Source organism: Myotis nattereri (assembly GCF_964212035.1).
Source record: "Myotis nattereri genome assembly, chromosome: 2".
NCBI lineage: Eukaryota > Metazoa > Chordata > Mammalia > Chiroptera > Vespertilionidae > Myotis > Myotis nattereri.
In genome coordinates, this window is record NC_138076.1 from 122,394,729 (window position 1) to 122,417,906 (window position 23,178).

General features: G+C 43.9%; 1 protein-coding gene across 1 annotated transcript in view; it reads right to left on the reverse strand.

The window, feature by feature from the left end:
• Nucleotides 1-23,178, reverse strand: part of LOC308513838 (maestro heat-like repeat-containing protein family member 1) — a gene marked incomplete at its 5' end in the record, with an annotated part of 68,650 nt that overhangs the window by 38,653 nt on the left and 6,819 nt on the right. The window contains 12 exons of the mRNA XM_081083939.1: nucleotides 1,165-1,281; nucleotides 4,726-4,833; nucleotides 5,656-5,708; nucleotides 6,198-6,357; nucleotides 7,050-7,093; nucleotides 7,773-7,917; nucleotides 8,750-8,794; nucleotides 9,022-9,138; nucleotides 11,907-11,980; nucleotides 13,156-13,266; nucleotides 13,812-13,890; nucleotides 14,444-14,542. Of these exons, the coding sequence (XP_080940065.1) occupies nucleotides 1,165-1,281; nucleotides 4,726-4,833; nucleotides 5,656-5,708; nucleotides 6,198-6,357; nucleotides 7,050-7,093; nucleotides 7,773-7,917; nucleotides 8,750-8,794; nucleotides 9,022-9,138; nucleotides 11,907-11,980; nucleotides 13,156-13,266; nucleotides 13,812-13,890; nucleotides 14,444-14,542 (1,152 nt within the window). The remainder of the gene's footprint in view (nucleotides 1-1,164; nucleotides 1,282-4,725; nucleotides 4,834-5,655; nucleotides 5,709-6,197; nucleotides 6,358-7,049; nucleotides 7,094-7,772; nucleotides 7,918-8,749; nucleotides 8,795-9,021; nucleotides 9,139-11,906; nucleotides 11,981-13,155; nucleotides 13,267-13,811; nucleotides 13,891-14,443; nucleotides 14,543-23,178) is intronic.

The window sequence follows — 23,178 nt, forward strand, 5'->3', positions numbered from 1 at the left end:
CAAGTCCCAGCCAGCCTCAATGCCACAATGACTGCTCATGTAGCCTTTAGAAGGCCATTGAGTATAGTTAGCCGTTTCCTTCCTGTATATGTCTTTCTCCTCATTGATACTGTTTGCAACTCAGGCTTAGTAAATACCTGTTGCTGATCGTGGAGCTGATGGATGCTCTGAGAATCTGGCAGGAGAAGGGCCCTGGAGAGGGAGGTCCTAGGGCATGAACACCAGCACTACCAGTAATCAGCAAGTAGAGAGTGCTTATGTACCAGCATTGCTCTTAGTGGTTTTACATTTTAATCCTCAAAAACCATCCTATAACACACATCACTTCTGTGGTATTCCACCAACAATGCACACTCTGAATCTAATCACGATGAAATATGACAGAAACCAAAACCGAGAGACATTGTACAAAATAAGTGGTCTGTGCATTTTTAAAATGTCCAGGCCATGAAAGATAAAGATGAGGAACTTGTTCCAGATTAAAGAAGAATAAAGAGAAATGACAACTGAATGCACGGCTTGATTCTGAATTAGACCCTGGAATAAAAAAAAAAAAATTTTCTTTTGCTCTAAAACACATTGATGGGACAATTGATGATTTTCAAACTGGGTCTATAATTTAGATATCAGTGGTGTAGCAATGTTAATTTCCTGATTTTGATCACTGTACTGTGCTTATGTAAGAGAATATCTTTAGTTTTAGCTAGTAGACAGTAAAGTATTTAGGGGTAAATGAGCTTCATGACTGCAGCTTTCATTTCAGATTCAAAAAATACAGTAATAATGCTAGGAAATAAATTATGTAATGTATGAGAAAGAGAATGATAAAGCAAACATGGAAAAACATTTATATTTTGGGAATCTGGGAGAAGAATAAATAGGAATTCTTTGGGATTTTTTCGCAACTTTCCTCTAAATATAAAATTATTTAAAATTCAATAAATCTTTTAAAGAAATATCCTATCAGGAAGGTACCATAGCCTTGTCTTAAAGAGGAGGAAACTGAGGCACAGAGAGGTTCGGTAACTTGCTCAAGGGCACATAGCTAGTAGGTGGCAGAGCTGGAACTCTCACCCAGGTGCTCTGGTTTGCCAGGCCCAAGTTTTAGCCACCTTGCCATCCTGACTCAACGTGAAAATGCTTTGCCAATGCACTCTGCCTCACCTCCCTCTCCTGCACGTTTTCATGGGAAGTTTGAAGGATGGCGGAGAGCATCATCTTCACCAGTTTCTCACTTCTTGAGGTCCACAGGGCAAAGCCAAAGAATTTATAGAGAAAAGCCTAGGAAAGGAAGGAGAGCAGGGTCACCCAGAGCTTGAAATGAGGGGAGGGCAGCATTTCCTATACTAGCCACCACCTTTGCCCACAGCCCCATCCTCCACCCTGGCCTTTGCTCTCTAGAGGCATCTGGATAAGGCAGTGATCCTATAGAGCAGGGGTTCAAGTTACAGCGAAGAGAAAGCTGCCTTTCCAATGTCTCAGCCTCTTAGGCATCATCCTTTGGGAACTTGCTCTGACCCCCATACCTCCCACTTACAGCTAGGAAATAAAAAAAGTTCCTTAAACTTGCATAATTTTAGAACCAAAATTGTATAATTGAAGAAGTACTTTTATGTAATTCTTTCCCCCTCCTCTGAATGTCAGTGGCCTTTATCCTTGCTTACTGCACACCATCCTGCCCACCTTGTAATACCAGACGGTGTGGACTCACCACTCCCTTCTTCAGGGTCTCTGCACTCCCCATTTTCTCTGTGTAGAACCCTCTTCCCCAGGCTCTTCAAAATGTCTCATTCTCTTCCCCAAACCGGTTTGGCTCAGTGGATAGAGCCTCAGCCTGTGGACTTAAGGGTCCCAGGTTCGATTCCGGTCAAGGGCATGTACCTTGGTTGCAGGCACATCCCCAGCAGGGAGTGTGCAGGAGGCACCTGATTGATGTTTCTCTCTCATCGATGTTTCTAACGCTCTATCCCTCTCCCTTCCTCTCTGTAAAAAATCAATAAAATATATATTTTTAAAAATGTCTCATTCTCATCTTTCAGATATCACCTCAGGGAGCCTGCTCTGACCTCCGAAGTCCTTCTCCAGCTCATCACCCTGTTTCCTCCTTTCAGGACTTCATCATGATCACTCATCTTGTCTGTGGATTTGTTTCGTTACTTCCCAACTTGCACCAACCCCACATCTCAGGTGAGACTGGAGCTCAAGAGCAGTGTCTACCCAGTTCATTACTCTGTCCCATTGCTATCAGTGCCTGAGGCAGTAGGCAAACAGGACATTCCTGCTGTTCAATGAATGCCTTAGCTCCCCCTCTTATGGGTATCCTTTCCCCTCTAGCAGATGCTCATGGTGCCTTGCCCAGACCTCAGGGTTCCTTCCCTTCAACTGGCTGCAGGAACTTTTCTGAACAGCTACTCCCTGCAGCCTTGGGGGAGAACTGTCCTGAGGTGACTGGGGCCTCCTTACCCCAGATGCTCAGGCGCTGCATTGTTCTCTCTCCCCTCCCTGCACAGGACCAACCTTGGAAACCTGGAGCCAATGACAAACAACCTGGGGGGCAGAGGGTACAAAAGCCCCCTCACTTGTCTCCAGGCAGGATAGACTGTGCAGTTTCCAAGCAGGGCTCCCATGGGATCAGGCCACATCCTGGCTTGGCTTCTCCTCTCCCCTATCCTGTGTCCTTCACTCTATCACAAGGTCTCCTGAGAGCATTTCCTCGCCAAGTCACTTGATAAGAATCCTCACCTTAGGCTCTGCATCAATTAAACCTGGCCTATGGCACCTACTTTTCTGCTTCACTGGCAAAGACTACTCATCTTCCCAGACTTATCCCCTCCTCCGCAGGAGACTCATCTTCCCATTTTGCCCAGCACTGAGGGCTTCCCCGGACACTGAACTTTCAGCACTAACATCAAAACAGTCTTGAGCAAACCTAAACAGTGCATCGCCTCTGACAAAGCTGCTCTGCCCAGGCCCCTCAGGCCTCCTCCCTGCTCCCAAGCACACAGTGCATATTTCCACCCTGATAGCTACAGGCTTAGAATAATTGCCCACTTTCTTGTCTATTCACTCAAGCAGATGATGCTTTCCTGAAGGCAGAGGCTGGTTTCACATGAATACCTTGGGCCCAGCTCAGTGTCTGCTCTGCTCTAGGCATTTAGTGCACTTTGTTTTTAATCCTCACCCAAGGATATTTTTCCATTGTTTTTTTTTTAGAGACAGTGGAAGAGAGAGGGAAAGACAGAGAGACATATCCATGTTAGAGAGACACCTTAATTGTTGCCTCCTGCACACGCGCTGACCAGGGCCCAAGAAAGGGTGGAGTCTGCCACCAAGGTATGTGGCCTTGACTGGAATCGAACCTGGGAACCCTTCGGTCTACAGGCCAACGCTCTATTCACTGAGCCAAACCGGCTAGGGCTAGTGCACCTTTTAAATAACTGAATTAAAAAGATCAGAATTCTCGCTTGCTTCATTTTGTACCCCTAATCTACCAACCACAAAGATGTGCATACACTAGGTGCTTCATAAGTACTGTTAATAATGAGAGAGCAAACCGTCTTGGAAATAAGGCCTCTTTCCTGGAAACCTCCAGAGCTCAAATTAAGTATTTCTTGGTGACAGGAAAACAGGAATCGAAATCAAGAAACCTGGATTCAGGCCCTAGCCAGTTTGGCTCAGGGGATAGAGTGTTGGCCTGCGGACCGAAGGGTTCTGGGTTTGATTCCAGTTAAGGGCATGTATCTCGGTTGCAGGCTCCTCCCTGGCCTGGTCACTAGTCAGGGCATATGCAGGAGGCAACCAACTGACGTGTTTCTCTCACTTAGATATTTCTGTCTTTCTGTCTCTCTTCCACTCTCCCTAAAAAATCAATGGGAAAATATCCTCAGGAGAGGAAGGAAGGAAGGAAGGAAGGAAGGAAGGAAGGAAGAAAGGAAAGAAGGAAGGAAGGAAGGAAGGAAGGAAAGAAGGAAGGAAGGAAGGAAGGAAAGAAGGAAGGAAGGAAGGAAGGAAGGAAGGAAGGAAGGAAGGAAGGAAGGAAGAAAAAAACTTGGATTCAGGTGTCAGTTTTACCAATAATTTTCTTAAGATTTTAAATCCTCCTGGCTTGTGTTTCTTCAACTTCAAGGTAGGGATGACCACAGCTATAGGTTATTTAGGCTAATATTTTAAAAATCTTTATTGTTGACACTTTATTAAGACTAAATTGGGAGCACATTGAAAAGCCAGGGCAGGACCCCAGGCCATCACCACCACCAACCTTGCACTCTGTGAGGAAAGGAGCCCATATTTCTTCCTCAACTCTGTATTCCCAACATGAAGCACAGTGTATGGGATGCCCTCAAATATTACTTGAATTGACTGCTTAAATAGGACTCTAAAATCAACAATCTTTCCACTGCACCAAGTACAAGCTCCATTCTATTAAGAATATTAGGAGATTTCAATGAAGACAATCGATGGCAAACTTCTTGATAAAGCCTAAAAGGCTAAGCAAAAGTAAGACACTTTGATATTTTTGTCATGCCAGTGTGACGACCAGTTTGTGATCCTCTCCACCCCTTGATTCCCAGGATGCAGGAACACTGGTTTGTTCTTTCCCCAAGGCCTGTACTCATTCACATTTCCTCAGCCACCTGTGTGAGCACCAGGTTTCTTCAGCACCATCCTCCACCTTCAACGCACCCCTCCGCCCCCCGATTGCAACCACCACAAACTCAGACAAACCTTCTCATCACCATCATCGCCGAAATAACACATCCTCTCCAAGATGGCTCTGATGAGTTGCTCCTGCCAGCGGTCATCATCAATAGCCACTAAAGAGTGACTCAAAAACTGAGGAAGAAGAAGGGAGAAGAGGACCACAAAGGTCAGTGGTAGGCTGTTCTGCCCCAGAAAAGTGGGGTCAGGAAGGAGCAAGAGCCGTAGCCCATTGGCTCAGTGAATGGAGCGTCAGCCTGCGGACTGAAGGGTCCCAGGTTCGATTCCGGTCAAGGGCATGTACGTTGGTTGCAGGCACATCCCCAGTGCGGGTGTGCAGGAGGCAGCTGATAGATGTTTCTCTCTCATCGATGTTTCTAACTCTCTATCTCTATCCCTTCCTCTCTGTAAAAAATCAATAAAATATATTTTTTGTTAAAAAAAGAAGAAGAAGCAAGAGACAGGGGTTATGGCTTGTAAATATGGATAAAGAAGTGAAACACATGGTGGGAGTTAGGACTGAAGAATGATAATACAGTGACAATGATGGTAATGCCAATTACATGTGTGAAGCCCTTTCCAATTTACAACGTTTTCTCCGATATCATCATTTTTAATTCTAGAAGGCAGGAGTTAATTCCATTTAACCTATGAAGACCCTGAGACATGCAAAGGTTAAATACCTTGCCCAAGGACATACAGCTAGGGCCCTTTCCCTTACTCCCTCTTGATATAGGGTCGTAAGGTTATGGAAGGGGGCTCAAGACTTAGCACAGAGTCAGATACTCTGAGGCAGAGGCCAGGCGGCAAGGGGACCACAGAAAGAGGTTTGCTTGAGCAGTTAGGCCCTTCATCATGGCCTCAGTCTCTGGGGGGCTTGGGGCTATCCTCCCTCAGGTTCCTGAAGATGGGAAAGAAGGCAAGTGTGGAGGGAGAAAGGTCTTGGGGAGTGCTTACGCAAAACAGCCTGTCCTCCCACTCCTCCTGATTCAGGCTCTTCTCAGTATGATCTAGGAAAGGAGAGAGCATGGGTACCGACTCAACCGGAAGGTCCCAGCCAGGGAGAAGAAAACATTTAAGTACTATGCGGCTCTCAGCCTACAAGGAAACTGCTCTCCCACTTTACAGAGGCTCCAGAAGATGAATGACTTTCCAAAGGTCAAAAACACACAGCTGACCAGTGTCAGAGCAAGGATACAAAACTGGTCTGTCTGTTTCCAAAGCCCACACTCTTCGTTGATCTTCTGCCCATCCCATAAGAAAGTGCATGAGTCATTCTGGGAACCCTGGAGCCACAGAACTTTGGACTGTGTTTCTGCACAGTTCACAACATTGCCCCCAAAAGCAGACCCATCCAATAGCACCTCAAAGGGACAGAGAGACTGGTTCCAGTTCTCCTCACCCCAAGGAAGGTCCATCCTGCACCTCGGGACGCCATCTCTTTTTGAGTCTGGCCACTGTCCCAGCTTCATTCCTCTCCCTGCTAACCAAGCCCTTACCATCTAGTATCTCCAACATCTGTGGGATCTCCTTCCTCCACAGCTGGCCAACACTATGGTTTCTAACAGGATGCAGAGAAGTGATAGGATGCAGGGCAGATAATAGCCTCAGAGAGCTTCTACCAAACTCCTTTTCCCTGTAGGGCTTCCGGGAACACATCTGAGAAGCAAGCAGAAGGCAGAGAAAATATTTAAAAGAAGAGAACAAAGAAAATGAAAGCAAATCCATAGAATGGTAGAGCTGGAGCTTAGGCCCTGCCCATTCTTTGCCACCTGTTGAACTCCTACATCCTCCCAGATGCTCTGGAAACATCACCTCTTCTGTGATGCCTTCCTGCCTCCTGCTGACCATGTCAGCCTGGTGCTCTTCTAAGTCCCGTTGCACCTTATGTATTCATCTATTAGTACATCTGTCACACTAGACTATAGATAGCTATTCCCACACTTGTCTTCCCCACTAAGTCTGTGAACACCTCAAGGGGAGGTCTACCTCTGTCATTCCAAGTGTGCATAATGTCTAGCACATAATGTCTGGGCTAACAGAGAAACTCAACACAGAGATCCAGAAAGGTATGTGGGCTTGTCCACTGTCAACAGAGAGCAGCTCACAATAAGGCCACATAGGAGAAAGGCAGGCCTTTCCCATTGCCCACATCCTCATCTCAAGGCCTCACCACTATACTCCCAGGTCCCTCCTCCACGCTCTTTGGCCCCTATCTCATTATTCCATACCCAGCATAATGCCTGAGACAAAGTAGTAACCAGCTCTTTGTGAAATAAGTGGATGGATGGGTGGGTTGATGAGTGGATGGAAGAATATATGACTGTGGAACTCATTCTGGCATCACTTACCACAAGATGGGTCAGGAGTCTCTGAGGGGAAACGTACTCGGTAGCTAAGTTAGAGAGAGGATAAAAGAAGAGGGCAGAGTCAGTGCACACTTCAGGATGCTCAACCCCCAGCCTCCACTGGCAGCTCCCCATCAGTACTTCAGAGGAGGAGAAAGAGCAAAGAGGAGAGGGAACATCAGTGTCAATGCCACGGGGGCTGTGACATTTTGATTCAGACTAAAACACAAACCATTACAACTTCAGCCTTTAAAAAACACACACACATCAATGATATGCTGAACAGACATCCTAACTCTAACCCTAAGTCCCACTGGGGTTAGAGGTCAGGGATGGGGTGAGCACAGAGTGAGGCTCAGAATTAGGGCAAAGGAAGAACTAAGGGTCAGGAGTGTGTGTATTCATTACTTTGTAATTAACAATGTTTGTACATCTTGAATCAAGTGTTTTATAATGAGGAGTGAAGGCAAGAAGGAACTGTGACTTTGAGAGGCATCCCCTTTACATTCATGAGGCCAAATGGCCTTAAGTAGTTGCCTTACTCTTCCCATCATGGCCCAAGCATGGGACCTACAACCCCGCCTCCAGCATCCTCTTCATCCTCTTCCCCACACCCATCACCCCTACAGTGTCTCAGTCAGCCCCCAACTCCAACACTCCATGCCCACAAACAGACTTAATTTCACAGTGAGCACCTCTCCACAGGCTGCCCACCCTTGTACTTACGATCCTGGTGAAAGCTGCTGAGGAAAGGAACCTGGCCCAGGGAACGGACCTTCAGAGCCATTTGTGTGGCTGCCTTACACAGAGGCACAAAGGCCAAGATGTTGTTGGGCTCACACACCAATGTGACCAGTTTGGGCAAAGATACCTGGCAGGAGAGGTGGCAAGAATTTCAATGCCAAGCCCCAAGTCAGCCCGTCATCAGTCTCCAACCCCAAGACCTTGTCTCCCTTTCCGAACTGAGTATTTGAGGCCTGTATACAGAGCCCCCTTAACCCATTCATATTCATTCTCTCCCTCCTCTTCCTCTTCTTTCTCTCTCTCCCCACCACCCCCACCCCCAACCCCTCACTTCAGGTTGGAAAAGTATAACCAAGGTCCTGATTAAAATTATAGCAGGCATAAGTTGACTTGATAGATGAGGACTTCTTGAAATTTGGAATGTGTGACTTGTAATCACCTTCATTGAGGAACCTTCCAGAGTCAGAGACATGCTGAAGGTCAGGAGGCAGAGCTCACAGGGAGGGAGAATAAATCTAAAGTCCTTTTCCTCCCACAACACAGCCCTTTCCTCAGTGCTGATGCAAATCAGTTCATATGAGCCTCCCAGAATCCCTGGAGGTTGCTGAGAACAGTCAGGAAATATAATCACCCCCTTTTTTATAAAAGAAGACACTGCGGCTGGGAGAACAAGTTATTCAAGATTTTACAGCTAGAAAACTGGCTGATCAGGACTCAGACTCTGGCTTCCAGATCCACACCCCGTGACCCTCCTTTGCTGCACTGAGCACTTCTCAGTGGAACCCCAGGCACTTGTATGGAATGAAATGTAGGTGGGCTGAGGTGACAGAGACACCACAAGGCATCTGATGCAGGGGGAAGGTGTGAGGTAGTTGGGGGTGGGGCCGGGGTCAGGGTAGTGATCTGGGGAGCCAGGGGAGGAGTAAACGAGAGGTCTGTTTGGCCCTAGCTGTTTATACCATCTGTAGGATTCTGGAACACATTATTCGGATGTCCTCTTCATTCTAGAATGAGAAAGGGAAAGATTTAAATCTAAAACCAATGCTAGCTAAGTCTTGGGTTCAGGGCCTTCCCTGGTTCACTGCTTAGGGTTTTACAGGCCAAAGACCCTTCACATGTGCCAGGCATACCCTCTTGTTTCCCTCCTGCTCCCAACCCTGCCTTCCTCTTGTTCCATCCCCTGAGGTGTGCTCCCATCCTCGGTCCCCTCCCTGCCCAGCCCCTTGCTCACTGATGACTCCGACTCCACAAGCTTGATGACAAAGCTGATTAGAGTGTTCCCCTGGGGCAAAGCCAAGTAGTTATGCTGACCCAGCATCTCAATGAAGTGCACAAGGACCTTCGGCACCTGTGGAGTCACAGACCATCACATGACAAGACAGAAAGGAATGTCAGGGACTACCAGTGTGACCCTTCATAATCCAGGTGAGGACACAGAGGACCAAGGCAGGTGAGGGGATCAGATCTCCTGACACTAAACCCAGTGAGACTCTACAGTGGGCTCTCAATAATGACAGACCACAAGCCACTAACCCTGACCACTTCTGTACTTTGCCCGGAAGTTCTAACTGCTTCCCCTCCCACCACCTCCCTGGAGAACTCTAAGTACTTACCTTGCCCTCACCTTATTTCCCCAGAGATATGAAAATTAGCAGGAGTGTGGGATTGGGGGAGAATCTGAGTCCAGGAAAGTCCCATGGTCTGGCCTTTCTAGTGAAAGCCAGGAACAAATCCCTCAAGATTCCAAGCTTTCCATGGACCTTCTGGAATGTATTTTTAGGGATGATGCTATTGTCATGCATTTGGTACCCCAAACCACTGCTCCCCTCCTCTTCTGTTCCCCTATTCTGTGTGATCCAGAACTGAAACAGTCTCTGCTGTCTCCAGTCCTGTCTGAAGAGCTTTTTAAAAAATAAGGTTTCTCAAAAAATATTGAGTCATCAATTTGAAAGGTAAGGTAGCAGAAAACACCTAATTAGAACAGCAAAAAAAAAATGAGGATAGTTTGGGGGCATCTGGGACAATAGCACACATACAAATATTCGTATCATCAGGTGCCAGAAGGATAAGAGAAATAGGAAGGAATTGAAAACTTATTTGAAAAAATAATGACAGAAATCTTCCTTCACCTGGTAAAGGAAATAGACATACAAGTTTAGGAAGTGCAGAGTCCCAAACACGATGAACCCAAAGAGGCCCACACTAAAACACATCATAATTAAATGCAGAAAGTTCAAGACAAAGAAAGAATTTTAAAGGCAGCAAGAGAAAAACAGTTCGTTACCTACAAGGGAGCTCCCAGCTGATTTCTCAACAGGAACTTTGCTGGCTAGATATATTCAAAGTGATGAAAAGCAAAGACCTACAACCAAAATCACTCTAACCTGCAAGGCTGTCCTTTAGAATTCAAGGAGAGATAAGGCTTCCAAGACAAGAAAAAGCTAAAGGAGTTCATCAACACCAAACCAATATTACAAGAAATGTTAAAGGGACTTCTTTAAGGAGAAGAAGAAAGGAATATCAAAAATATGAATCATTAAATGGCAATAAGTACATATCTATCAACAAGTACTTTAAATGCAAATGAACAAAGTGCTCCAATCAGCCGAAACCGGTTTGGCTCAGTGGATAGAGCGTCGGCCTGCGGACTGAAAGGTCCCAGGTTCGATTCCGGTCAAGGGCATGTACCTGGGTTGCGGGCACATCCCCAGTGGGGGTGTGCAGGAGGCAGCTGATCGATGTTTCTCTCTCATCGATGTTTCTAACTCTCTATCTCTCTCCCTTTCTCTCTGTAAAAAATCAATAAAATATATTTAAAAAAAAAATAAAGTGCTCCAATCAAAAGACATAGAATGATTGAATGGATAAGAACACAAGATGCTTCCATTTGCAAGAGTCACTTCAGGTCAAAAGACACATACACGGACTGAAAATAAAGCGATGGCAAAGGTATTTCATGAAAATGGTAACAAAACAAAAATAGCTGGAGTACCAATACTCACATCAGACTAAATAGACTTTAAAACAAAGACTATACGGAGAGCCAAAGGAGGACCCAGCAATTTCACTTTTGGATATTTATCTCAAGAAACCCAAAATGCTAAATTGAAAAGACATATACATCCACATGTTTCTTGCAGCATTATTTATAATAGCCAAGATCTGGAAGCAACCTACATGTCCATCAATAGAGGAATGGGTAAAGAAGAAGTGGTGCATATATACAATGGAATATGACTCAACCCTTAAAAAGAATGAAATCTGGCCATTGGCAGCATGGATAGAGCTAGAGGGTGTTGTACTGAGTGAAATAAGTCAAACAGAGAAAGACAAATGCAATATGATTTCACTTAGTTGTGGAATCTAAAAAACAAAATAAATGAACAAGCAGAACTGAGCCAGACTCACAGAATGAGAAAACATTTTGATAGTTGGCAGATGGGAGGGGAGTGGGTGGATGGATGAAAAGGTGAAGGAATTAAGAAGTACAAATTGGCAATTATACAATAGTCATGGGATGTAAAGTACAGCACAGGGAACATAGTCAATAATTTTGTAATAACTGTGCTGGGTGTACACTAGATTTATTGGGGTGATCACTTCATAAGTTATATAAATAAATGTCTAATCCCTAGGATGTACACATGAAACTAATATAATATTGTATATCAACTGTAATTGAATAAAAATTTTAAAGAATTTACATATATATGTATATAAAGAAAAGATAGGCATATATTGATAATATATATATATATCTTCTCATGCAAGATGTGATGTTTCAGGACTTCTCTCCCTAACCAAACTGTGGATTCTCTGGGAGCAAAATTAATATCTTTCAGAGCTCCATGTCCCTACTGGGCTCACCACAGTATTGCCCACAGAAAAAGCTCAGAAAATAGGAAGCAACCACCTTTCCACTTCTCAAACCTTTCTCAGGTTTTGACAAGCCCAAATGTAACCCAAGGGCAGAAGTCTGAGGCCAGAACTAGATTGGCAAGGGGGCCTTACCTCTCTCTTCATTCACCCAAACCTTCCCCTCTCCATCTTACCACACCTCAAGTTCTCAAAACAGCAATTGCCCTCCCAGCCCCAACATTCTGCCATTCTGCTCACTGGTTTGAGGTCCTCCTGAATCACCAGAATGGTAGAATTCAGTACCATACGCTGCAGCTTCTTGGTCTGAGGCACTAGAGGAAAGACAGACATGCAGAGGGGTCAGTCTCCTCCCTCTCCCTTTGTTGCTTTGGGAGGCATGAGAAGACAGACAGGTAGGAGAAATTTTAGATACAGTCCTGCTCTTCAAGGCCAGATCAAACCCGAAAGGCTATCTCCCCCACCCCCTGCTTCAAACCAGACTAGAAAGTGACCTAAAACAGTATTTCAGCAAGCTAGCGCTTGCGCCTCAGCGCTTGCCAGGCTCCCACAGCTGACCACACAAGTCTACCTCATTGGTGGAGCTCTTCTGCTCACCCTTTGCCTATCTCAACCTTTAGAACTGCCAGCACTGCTCTTCTGTGTGAATTCCTTTTGCTGACTCAGTCTCCTTTCTGCTCTCAGCACATCTCCTTCACAGAGTCTATCCTATCTCCTGACTGACACCTTCTCTGCATTCCTTTTGCACATCGCCATGCTCACATTTAAGTAACTTATCACCTATTATCCTGTATCCTTTTGCTGTGTGAACAGTCTCATCTTCCCTCCTTGACTGAGTTCCTCAGAACAAGGACCATATCTTATTTAAGTGTGTACTTTCTGTGCTTCGTACTGTAAGTCACACAGCAATGTTTTGATGGACACTTGATTGAAGTTAAAACCTACAATCCAAGATATGTTTTGTCTTTTAATTCTCACTAAAAATGGCTAAAGGTAGGATTTGTTACCTACATTTTTAGTTTTTATAATCCTCACCCAAAGGATATGTTGTTTTTTTTATTTTATTGAATGGGTGGGGGGGGGGGGGGAGAGAGAGAGAGAGAGAGAGAGAGAGAGAGAGAGAGAGAGAGAGAGAAACATTGATTAATCACCTCCCATATGCCCCTGATCAGGAAACACACCAGTGACATAGGTATGTGCCCTGACGGGGAATTGATCTGACAGTCTTGGGGTGTATAGGATGACACTCCACCAAACTGAGCCACCCAGCCAAGGCAACTCCATTTTTCAAATGAGGAAATAGAGCTTCAGACTAAAAGTAATCTGCCCCAGTTTGCACAGCTATTAAGAGTCAAAATCAGGATTTGAACCCATTGAGTTTATGTTGAGTTTAAAGCTGCACGTTTAACTACTCAATGGGACTATCTGCCAGAGCAAGGAGATTTCCTGCGCAAGAAGATCCCTAGGACCAGGCTTGTTTCCTACTCACAATCCTGGAACACATCTGTGAACGCCTGAAGGGCTGATTCCATCTTGGCTGGATCACTGGATTCCATGGCGGTTAGTAATAGGGATACCATCTGATCCTGGTATAACTTGGCTATTAGAGGGCATGAATAAAGGGAGTCAGGGGTATGTTTAAGTGGGAGGTGGTATGTAGAAGTAAATCATGCTCACAGCAAACCACTGATGCCATGGGCTGGATAAATTAGGGTCTATTAGGCTGGAGAAAAGAAGCAGGAAGAAAGAGAGCCAGGGTTTGTCCAGCATTTACCATGTGCCAGGCTTGGGGGCAGATGCTTTTCCTAACCTAGGCCTGTCCCTCCCCTGCCCCGCCATGTGCACACCAATTAGGTCAGAACCTCCTTCGCGACCATCAGTGCTCTCTACACAGTATCACCTTTCTGAGCTCAGGATCACCAAAGGAGAACGGGAAGCCAACCATAGGGGAAGGGAGTGGTAACAAAAGGGATAGGGAAGGGAGAATGTCTGTGCCCTTGGAGATTCATTGAATTTCAGGATAACTTTACATGGATTACTTTGCATCTTGTCTGAAGGAAAGAAGGCTGTCTTGGGAACCTAGCCTCCCATGGAGTACAAGGTCCCCGGGCCCATACCTGGGGTTAGGAAAATGTGTGGACTTACCCAGGATGAAGATAGCCCTCAGGGCGAGGCTGCGGTTCTCCACAGAGTGAGGGTCTGCTGGGTTCACTCGCTCACAGAGCTGTGGGGAGACCAAGGGCATCAGACCTGGGAGCACTGAAAAATCTGGGGCTCTGGGCATGGATGGAGAAACTGAGGTATGCAGCCAGAAAAAGTGCGGCATTTGCCCATAAGGAGAACGTGAAAATAGGACCCAGGAATACACCTACACAGCCCCAAAGAAAAGAAGACAGTGGCCAGCAAATATATGGACGGTAACACCTTTTACCAAAATGTTCAATTGTCCTCTTCCTCCTCTAGGCTACAACACAGAAGGCCTGCCATTTCCCACAGGCATAATGGGTCGGTTTGGACTCTCTGCCCTTAACCAGTTTAGAGGGAGCAACAATGGCCTCCACCCCCAGAAACATACAGAACTGTATCCAATTTACCTCATAGAGAATATCCACTCTGTGACTAGAATCCCGGCAGGAAAGCCTGAGGTGTGTGCAGTTACAGTCACCGTGAAAAAAGCCCAGGGCCGTGTGGAGGTAGTGACCTGCCCTGGGGGAACCATCACCTCCAAACAAGAGGGGAAGACCAAGCCCAGGATACCTGCAGCCTCCAGCACTCACCTGCTGGAACAGCATGCCTGTAATGTTTTCCAGCTGGGATTCCAAGTTTACACCTCCACAGCCGCTGAGCGCCAGAGCCTCCACGAGTTGGTAGATACACTGTGTGTGTAAGGCCAGAGTCAGCCACTCAGCCAGCCCTTGCCACGGCCTCAACGGAAAGCCTCTGTCCTCAGATCTCCTCTTAGAGGTGGCCCAGTATCACAGTTCACATGCCCTCTGGGACCTTTGCAAGGAGGCCCAGGGGCTAGTTTTTCCACAGACAAATACAGCCATGACCTGTTCTTTCACCTCACCCAAGAAGCTACACTTACTTTCAAATAACCTCATTATTTCACGGTAACTTTTAGAGCAACTCAACATGGCAGGTGTAGGCTGATTTCAAAGAAATAGGATAAAGAAATCATGGTCAAAGAAAGAACTGCTTCTATTTTCCGACTTTCAAAATTCAGAAAACCACGTTTTAAAGCCTAAATATCTACCCTTCACCTAGTGAACTGTACTGTTTTATGGGTTATTCTTCTCACTTGTATGAGAGGCTACAAATAGCCTTACTTTTCACATGTGTAAGCAGTCCATTTTATTTTTTTAATATTTTATTGATTTCTTACAGAGAGGAAGGGAGAGGGATAGAGAGCCAGAAACATCGATGAGAAAGAAACATCTATCAGCTTCCTCCTGCACACCCCCTACCGGGGACATGCCCGCAACCAAGGTACATGCCCTTGAGCGGAATCGAACCCGGGACCCTTCAGTCCGCAGGCCGATGCTCTATCCACTGAGCCAAACCGGCTAGGGCCATTTTATTTTTTTTAAAACAGGCTTTATTGATGTCTAATCCTATATAATAAAAGGGGAATATGCAAATTGATTGAATGGAAGAACATCTGGTCACTATGATGTGCACTGACCACCAGGGGCAGCCGCTCAATGCAGGAGCTGCTCCCTGGAAGTCAGTGCGCTTCCACAGGGGAAGTGCTGCTCAGCCAGAGGCAGGGCTCATGCAGTTGCAGCTGTATTTGCAGGAGCCTCTCTTGCCTCCATGGCACGGGACATCCCCCAAGGGCTCCTGGACTGCAATAGGGTGAATGCCAGGCTGACGGACCACACCTCTCCCCCACCGAGGGCATGAATCTCCTGCACTGGGCCTATAGTTGATATATAATACACTGCACATATTGAAAATATACTATTTAATAAATGTTAACACCCTTGAAACCATCTCCACAATTAAGATAATAAGCATACTCATCATCCCCAAAAGTCTCCTCTGGTCACTTTCTAACTCCTCTTGCCCTGCCCTCCCAACACCGTTCTTTCCTCAGACAACCACTGATCTGTTCTCTGTCATTATAAATCTCTCACTTACTTTTTAAAAAATTGCCAAACTGTTTTCCTAAATGATTGTGCCAATTTACATTCTATCAGATGTATAGTGGCATCTCATTGTAATTTTTAATTTCCTAAATGATGTTTAGCAACTTTTCCTGTGCTAATTTGCTATCCCCATATCCATTCAATTTTTGTGCCAATTTTTAAAACACTTTTAAATTTATTTTAGAGAGGATGGCGGGTGGGAGGGGGAAAGGGGGAGAGAGAGAGAGAGAGAGAGAGAGAGAGAGAGAGAGAGAGAGAGAGAGACATCAATGTGAGAGAGAAATATCAATCAGTTGTCTTCCACATGTGCTCTGACCGAACCTAGGATCAAACCAAAACCTGGATATGTACCCTGAATGGAAATCAAACCCACAACCTTTTGGTGTACAGGACAGCGCTCCAACCAATTGAGCCACACTGGCCTAGGCAGTTTTTTAATTTTTTAAATTGCATTTTGAGAGTTCTTTATATTTTCTGGATACATATATATATGATTTGCAAATGTTTTATTCCAGTCTGAGACTTGTCTTTTCATTCTCTTAACAACTTTCAAAGAACAGAATTTACTCACTTTTGGAGGGTGGAGAGAGTGAAGGGGGTGGAGGAATTGAGCAAAATATTTTAAAACGAGAAAAAAAACTCATGGACAGGGACAGCAGTGTGAGGATTGCTGAGGGATGTGGGACAGAAAAGTTGAGGAGGGTATAGAGATGATAAGTGGTGATGGATGGAGACTTGACTTGGGATGGTGAACACACAATACAGTGTACAGGTGATGTGTTGTAGAATTGTGCACCTGAAACCTGTATAATTTTGTTACCCAATGTCATCCCATACATTCAATAAAAATGGAAAAAATTTAAAATAAAATTTAAAAATAAAGTATTCACTTTGATGAAGTCCAATTTATTAATCCAGGTTTTAAAAATCATGTTTTATTTTTCACCCTGGCCAATGTGGCATTGTCCCAGGCACTGAAAGGTTGCAGGTTTGATTCCTGGTCAGGCACATACCCAGGTTTCGGTCTTGTATCCTGATGGGGGTTGCATGAGGCAGCCCATCGAAGGATCAATGCTTTGCTCCCATTGATGTTTCTCTTTCTCCCTCTCCCTTCCTATTTATTATTTTAAATCTTTTTAAAATAAATAAATAAAATCATGTTTTATTTTTCATTTACAATTCACAACCCAGTCACCAGACATTTAATAACTTACAAAGTGGTCACCTCGATAAATCTAGTAGCCATCTGACACCCTACAGAGTTGTCACAGTATTACTGACTATATTCCCTATACTGTACTTTACATCCCATGTCTATTCTGTAACTGCCAATTTGTACTTCTTAATGCCTTCATCTTTTTCACCCATCATTCACCTGCCTCCTATCTAGCAATCATCAAAATGTTCTCTGTATCTATGAGTCTGTTACAATTCTGATTGTTTATTTTGTTTCTTAGATTCCACAAATAAGTGAAATCATATGGCATTTGTCTTTCTGTGACTGACTTATTTCACTCAGCACAACACCCTCTAGACCAGTGATGGCGAACCTTTTGAGCTCAGCGTATCAGCATTTTGAAAAACCCTAACTTAACTCTGGTGCCGTGTCACATATAGAAATTTTTTGATTTTTGCAACCATAGTAAAACAAAGATTTATATTTTTTTTAAATATTTTTTATTGATTAAGATATTACATATGTGTACCCTCTACCCCCGCCCCCCCCCCCCCCCCCGCTCATCCCCTCACCCCCCCGTTGTCCGTGTCCATTGGTTAGGCCTATATGCTTGCATATAAATCCTTTCGTTGATCTTTCCCCCTTGGCCCCACCCTCCCCTACCTTCCCTCCAAGGCCCGACAGTCCAATCAAAACCTCTCCGTCTCTGGATCAGTCCTTGTTCATCAGTTTATGTTGTTCATTATATTCCACAAATAAGTGAGATCTTGTGGTATTTATCCGCTCTCCAGTTCCATCCATGCTGTGGCAAATGGTAAGAGTTCCTTTTTCTTCTTCCTCTTCTTAAAGAATACCTTTCAGCATTTCATATAATGCTGGTTTGGTGGAGATGAACTCCTTTAGCTTTTTCTTATCCGTGAAGCTCTTTATCTGACCTTCCATTCTGAATGATAGCTTTGCTGGATAAAGTAATCTTGGTTGCAGGTTCTTGCTATTCATCTCTTTGAATATTTCTTGCCACTCTCTTCTGGCCTGCATGGTTTCTGTTGAGAAATCAGCTGACAGTCGGATGGGTACTCCCTTGTAGGTAACTGACTGTCTTTCTCTTGCTGCTTTTAAGATTCTCTCTTTATCTTGTGCTCTTGGCATTTTAATTATGATGTGTCTTGGTGTGGTCCTCTTTGGATTCCTTTTGTTTGGGGTTCTCTGCGCTTCCTGGACTTGTAAGTCCATTTCTTTCACCAGGTGGGGGAAGTTTTCTGTCATTATTTCTTCAAAAAGGTTTTCAATATCTTGCCCTCTCTCTCCTTCTGGTACCCCTATAATTCTGATGTTGGTACGCTTGAAGTTGTCCCAGAGGTTCCTTACACTATCTTCATATTTTTTGAATCTCTTTTCTTTTTTCTTTTTCGGTTGGGTATTTTTTGTTTCTTTGTATTTCAAATCTTTGACTTGATTCTTGGGATCCTCTTGTCTGCTGTTGGATCTCTGTAAATTATTCTTTATTTCAGTCAGTGTATGCTTAATTTCTAGTTGGTCCTTTTTCATGTCCTCCATGGTCTCACTATACTCCTTGAGGGATTCATTAAATTTATCGGCGGTTTCCATAAAATTCTTGACAAACCTTATAAACGTGGCCTTGAACTCTATATCCAGTCGTCTGCCCTCCTCCGTTTCTGCCAATTGTGACCTGTTTCTTTGTCTCCGCATTTTGGCCGCTTCCCTGTGTTGACAGAGTGGCCCTGCACGCCAGGTGTCCTGTAGGGCCCAGTGGCTCAGCCTCCCCAGTTACCTGGGGTGGACACTCTTGGTGCACTCTTGGTGCCTTGGTTGTTGTAGGATCACTGGGAGGAATTGACCTCCAGGCCAATTGGCTGTGGGAAGCAGCTGTGTCTGAAGTGGGAGAATGGTCCCCCTCTGACCACTGGGTACAGTGGCTCCTGGATCTAAGGAGGTGCTAATTCAGCCCCTGCCTGAGGCCACACAGCCGGAGCCACGAAGAGGCTCAGCTGTGAAGCAATGCAAGCCGCTGCGGGGCCTTGGGCCTTCTCTTGGAAGTTCCGGGTCTGCCTGGCTGGGCTGTAGTTAGGCACATTCACATGCAAAAGCCTCTGCCGCAGCCTGGGTGGGGCGGGGTCTCAGGGAGTCAAAAGGGCGGAGAAAGCAGCTATGGTGATTCTCTGTGCCGGAGTCGCGCATCTCAGTGTCCCTGTAACGGCTGCAAGCACCTCTGAGGGAAATCTGCCCTCAAGTTCGCCCGCTGCCGCCTGACAGACCAGCCTCTCCCTGTATGAGTCCTGGGTCCCCAGAGACTTCCCGGAACCGGAGTTCAGAGCAGTCGGGAGCTTGTGATTCAAAAAGACAGCCGCGTCCTCAGGTGCCACCCCCTTTCCGCGCGCGCGCGCGTGTGAGCCGCCGCCGTACCTCTGCACTCAGCCTCCGCAGCTCCTCTGGTTCTCAGCGTGCTTTTCTTTTCTTCTAGTTGTAGAAATTACACTCAGCCAGCCTTCCTGTTGTTCTGGACGATGTTTGCTCTGTCCTTTGGGATATTTTTCAATTGTTGTGTGAGGCGACTATTTCCCGGTGTTTATCTATGCCGCCATCTTAGTTTCTCCAAGATTTATATTTTTGATATATTTTTTTTATATTTAAATGCCATTTAGCAAAGAAAAATCAACTAAAAAAATGAGTTGGCGTGTCACCTCTGACACGCATGTCATAGGTTTGCCATCACTGCTCTAGGCACATCCATGTTGTTGCAGATGTTAAGATTTCATTCTTTTTTATCATTGACAGTGTTTTTCTACAGGCCAGGCTGGCTTCCCTCTGGCCGCCTGTAGGCACCCCGGATGTGAGCTGGCTTCCTTCTGGCCCTCGCTTTGTCCGGAAGGATGTCCAGAATGATGTCCTGAAGGATGTCCAGTCTAATTAGCATATTACTCTTTTATTATAGATCTTCTCAGTTCCATTGTTTCCATTGAGAAATCTATTATTGTTATCATTATTCCTCCATATGAAACATCCTTTTGTGTATTTAAGATTTTCTCTTTTTCAAAACATATCCTTCTCAAATTCTACCAAAACATTGAAGAAAAGGCAATACTTCCTAACACATTCTATGACGCTAATATAACCCTGATACCAAAACCTGGCAAAAATAACACCAAGAAAGAACATTACAGACCAATATCTCTGATGAACACAGAGATATTGTGTTCAATATCTCTGATGAAAAGTCCTAAACAAAATACTAGCAAATCAAATACTACAGTATATCCAAAAAAAAAAAAAAATACATCACGGTCAAGTGGGGTTCATTCCAGAGTCACAAGTATGGTTCAACATACACCAATCAATCAATGTAATACACCACATCAGCAAAAGAAAAGATAAAAATCCTATGATCTTATCAATAGATGCAGAAAAAGCATTGGATAAGATACAACATCCATGTAGGATTAAAACACTCAATAAAATAGGAATAGAAGCAAAGTACCTCAACATAATAAAGGCCATCTATGATAAATCCTCAGCTAATATCGTACTCAATGGTGAAAACCTGAAACTTTTCCTCTAAGAACAGGAACAAAACAAGGATGTCCACTTTCACACCTCTTATTCAACATAGTACTAGAAATCTTAACCAGAGCAAAAAGGCAAGAGAAAGAAAGAAAAGACATCCAAATAGGGAAGGAAGAAATAAAACTATTAGTTTTTGCAGTTGACATTTTCCTAGTGTATATAGAAAACACTAAAGACTCCACCAAAAAAGCAAAACTATTAGGAACAATAAACAAATACTGTAAAGTTGCAGGATACAAAAATCAATGTGCAAAAATCCACTGCCTCACAGCCAATGACATGGGGATGACCATGTGCACCAGCCAATCAGGCAGCCACTACCCATGTGTGGCCACTGAGCACTGAAAACAGCCAGTGTGAGCTGAGACATGCCATAAGTGCAAAATACACAACAGGTTCTGAGGACTTAAAAACACTTTTAAAAAAGAATGTACAATATCTCATTAATAAACTGCCTGGAGGCTGTGGCGCAATTGGTGGAGCCTCCCCCCATGCACCAAGAAAAAATAAATCCATTGCCTTTCTGAATACTAACAACAAAACTTCAGAAAAGGAAATGAAAAAAATAATTCCTTTTGCAATTGCAATCAAAAGAATAAAGTACCTAGGAAGAAACTTCACAAAGAATGTGGAAGATCTATCTACTGAAAATTATCAAGAAATATTTAAAAAGATTGAAAAAGACACAACAAAATGGAAAAATATTTCATGTTCATTGATTGGAAGAATCAAAAGAGTTAAAATGGCCATATTACCCAAAGCAATATACAGATTCCAATGTCATTTTTTAAAGAAATAGAATCAGAAATCGTCAGATTTGTATGGAACCACAGAAGACCCCAAATAGCCAAGACAATACTGACAAAAAAGAATGAAGTTGGAGGTATCAAACTATCTGAGTTCAAATTATACGACAGAGCTATGATCATCAGAACTGCATGGTACGGACATAGAAACAGACACACAGGTCAATGGAACAGAATAGAGAGCCAGGCTATAAAACCACATGTATATGGACAGATAATTGTCAACAAAGGAGCCAGAAACACACCATAAAGATAGTCTCTTTAATAAATGGTGCTGAGAAAACTGGAAAGTCACATGTAAATGAATGAAAGTGGGTTACAGTTTGGTCCCACGTACAAAAATGAATTCAAACTGGATCAATAGGGGTGGGGAGAGCAGAGGGAACTAATATATGGTGACATGAGAAGATCTAACTGGGTAGTGAACACATGGAGCAATATACAGATCTTATAATACAGAAGCCCACACCTGAAACCTCCATGTTCATGCTAACTAATGTCACTCCAATAAATTTAATTTTTAAAAATCCTTTTTTCTTTACCACTGGTTTTGAGAAATTTGATTGTAACATGATTTGGAGTACTTTTTTTTATTTCTTGTGTTGGGTTCATTGACTGTGTTGGATCTGAAGGTTTATTCTATTCTTCAGATTTGGGAATTGTTCAACCACTATTTCTTCAAATACATTTTCTGTCTCTTCCTTTATGAGGGGACTCACATTGCACATAAATTAAGCTGCTTAATGTTGTTGCATGCCTCACTGATGCTTTTTTTCCTAATTTATTGTGTTATTGATTTTAGAAAGAAAAGGAGAGGGAGAGATAGAAACATCAACCATGAGAGAGAATCATTGATTGGCTGGCTCCTGCATGCCCCCCACTGGGGTTCAAGCCTGTAACGTGCTCATATGCCCTGACCCGGAATCAAACCATGACCTCCTGCCTTATAGGTCGACGCTCAACCAGTGAGCCACTCTGGCCAGGCTCATGCTTTCTTCTTTATTTATTTTTTTCATTTTTTCTGTTTCATTTTGTGTAATTTCAATTGCAGTCTTCAATAAACAAGTACTGTCTTTTGCAATGTCTAATCTGTCATTAATAGTATCCAGTGTTTTTCATCACAGATATTCTAGTCTTTAACTCTAGAAGTTCAACTTGGGTACTTTTAAAATATATTTTCCTGGTTTTTACTTATTTACTTAAACTTTCTTCTAGTTTTTAATCCAATAGAACCAGTTATAAAACATGTTTAAATGTCCTTGTGTGCTACTTCTAACATTTGTGTGAGATCTGGGTCAGTTTTTTATATATTTTTCTCCTTATTATAGGTCATATTGTCCTGCTTCTAAGCATGCCTGGTTATTTTTAAAAAAATTAATGTGACTCATTGTAAACTTCCCTTATTGGGTATTGGACATTTTAGTATTCCTATAAATATTCTTGAGTTTTCCCTGGAACACAGTTAAAGTCACTTGAAAATAATTTGATCCTTTGGGTCTTGCTTTTAAAATTAGTTAGGCAGGAACAGAAAAGCATTCAGCCTACCATTAATTTTGGTCCCCAACGCACCCATCTACCTAACGACCTATGAATTATAAGGTTTTAAGACTGGTTCGTGGGAACAGGTATAAGAATTGGCCCTGTGTGAGTTCTGGCTACTGTTCTTTCAGGCTTGGGCGTTTTCCTCACCTGGAACCATTTCCTCACACACGGACTATTTAGTACTCCACCCTGTAAACTCTAGCTATGCTGGTCTCCCTGGCCTCTCAGTCCTATCTTCTCAACTCAGAAAGTCC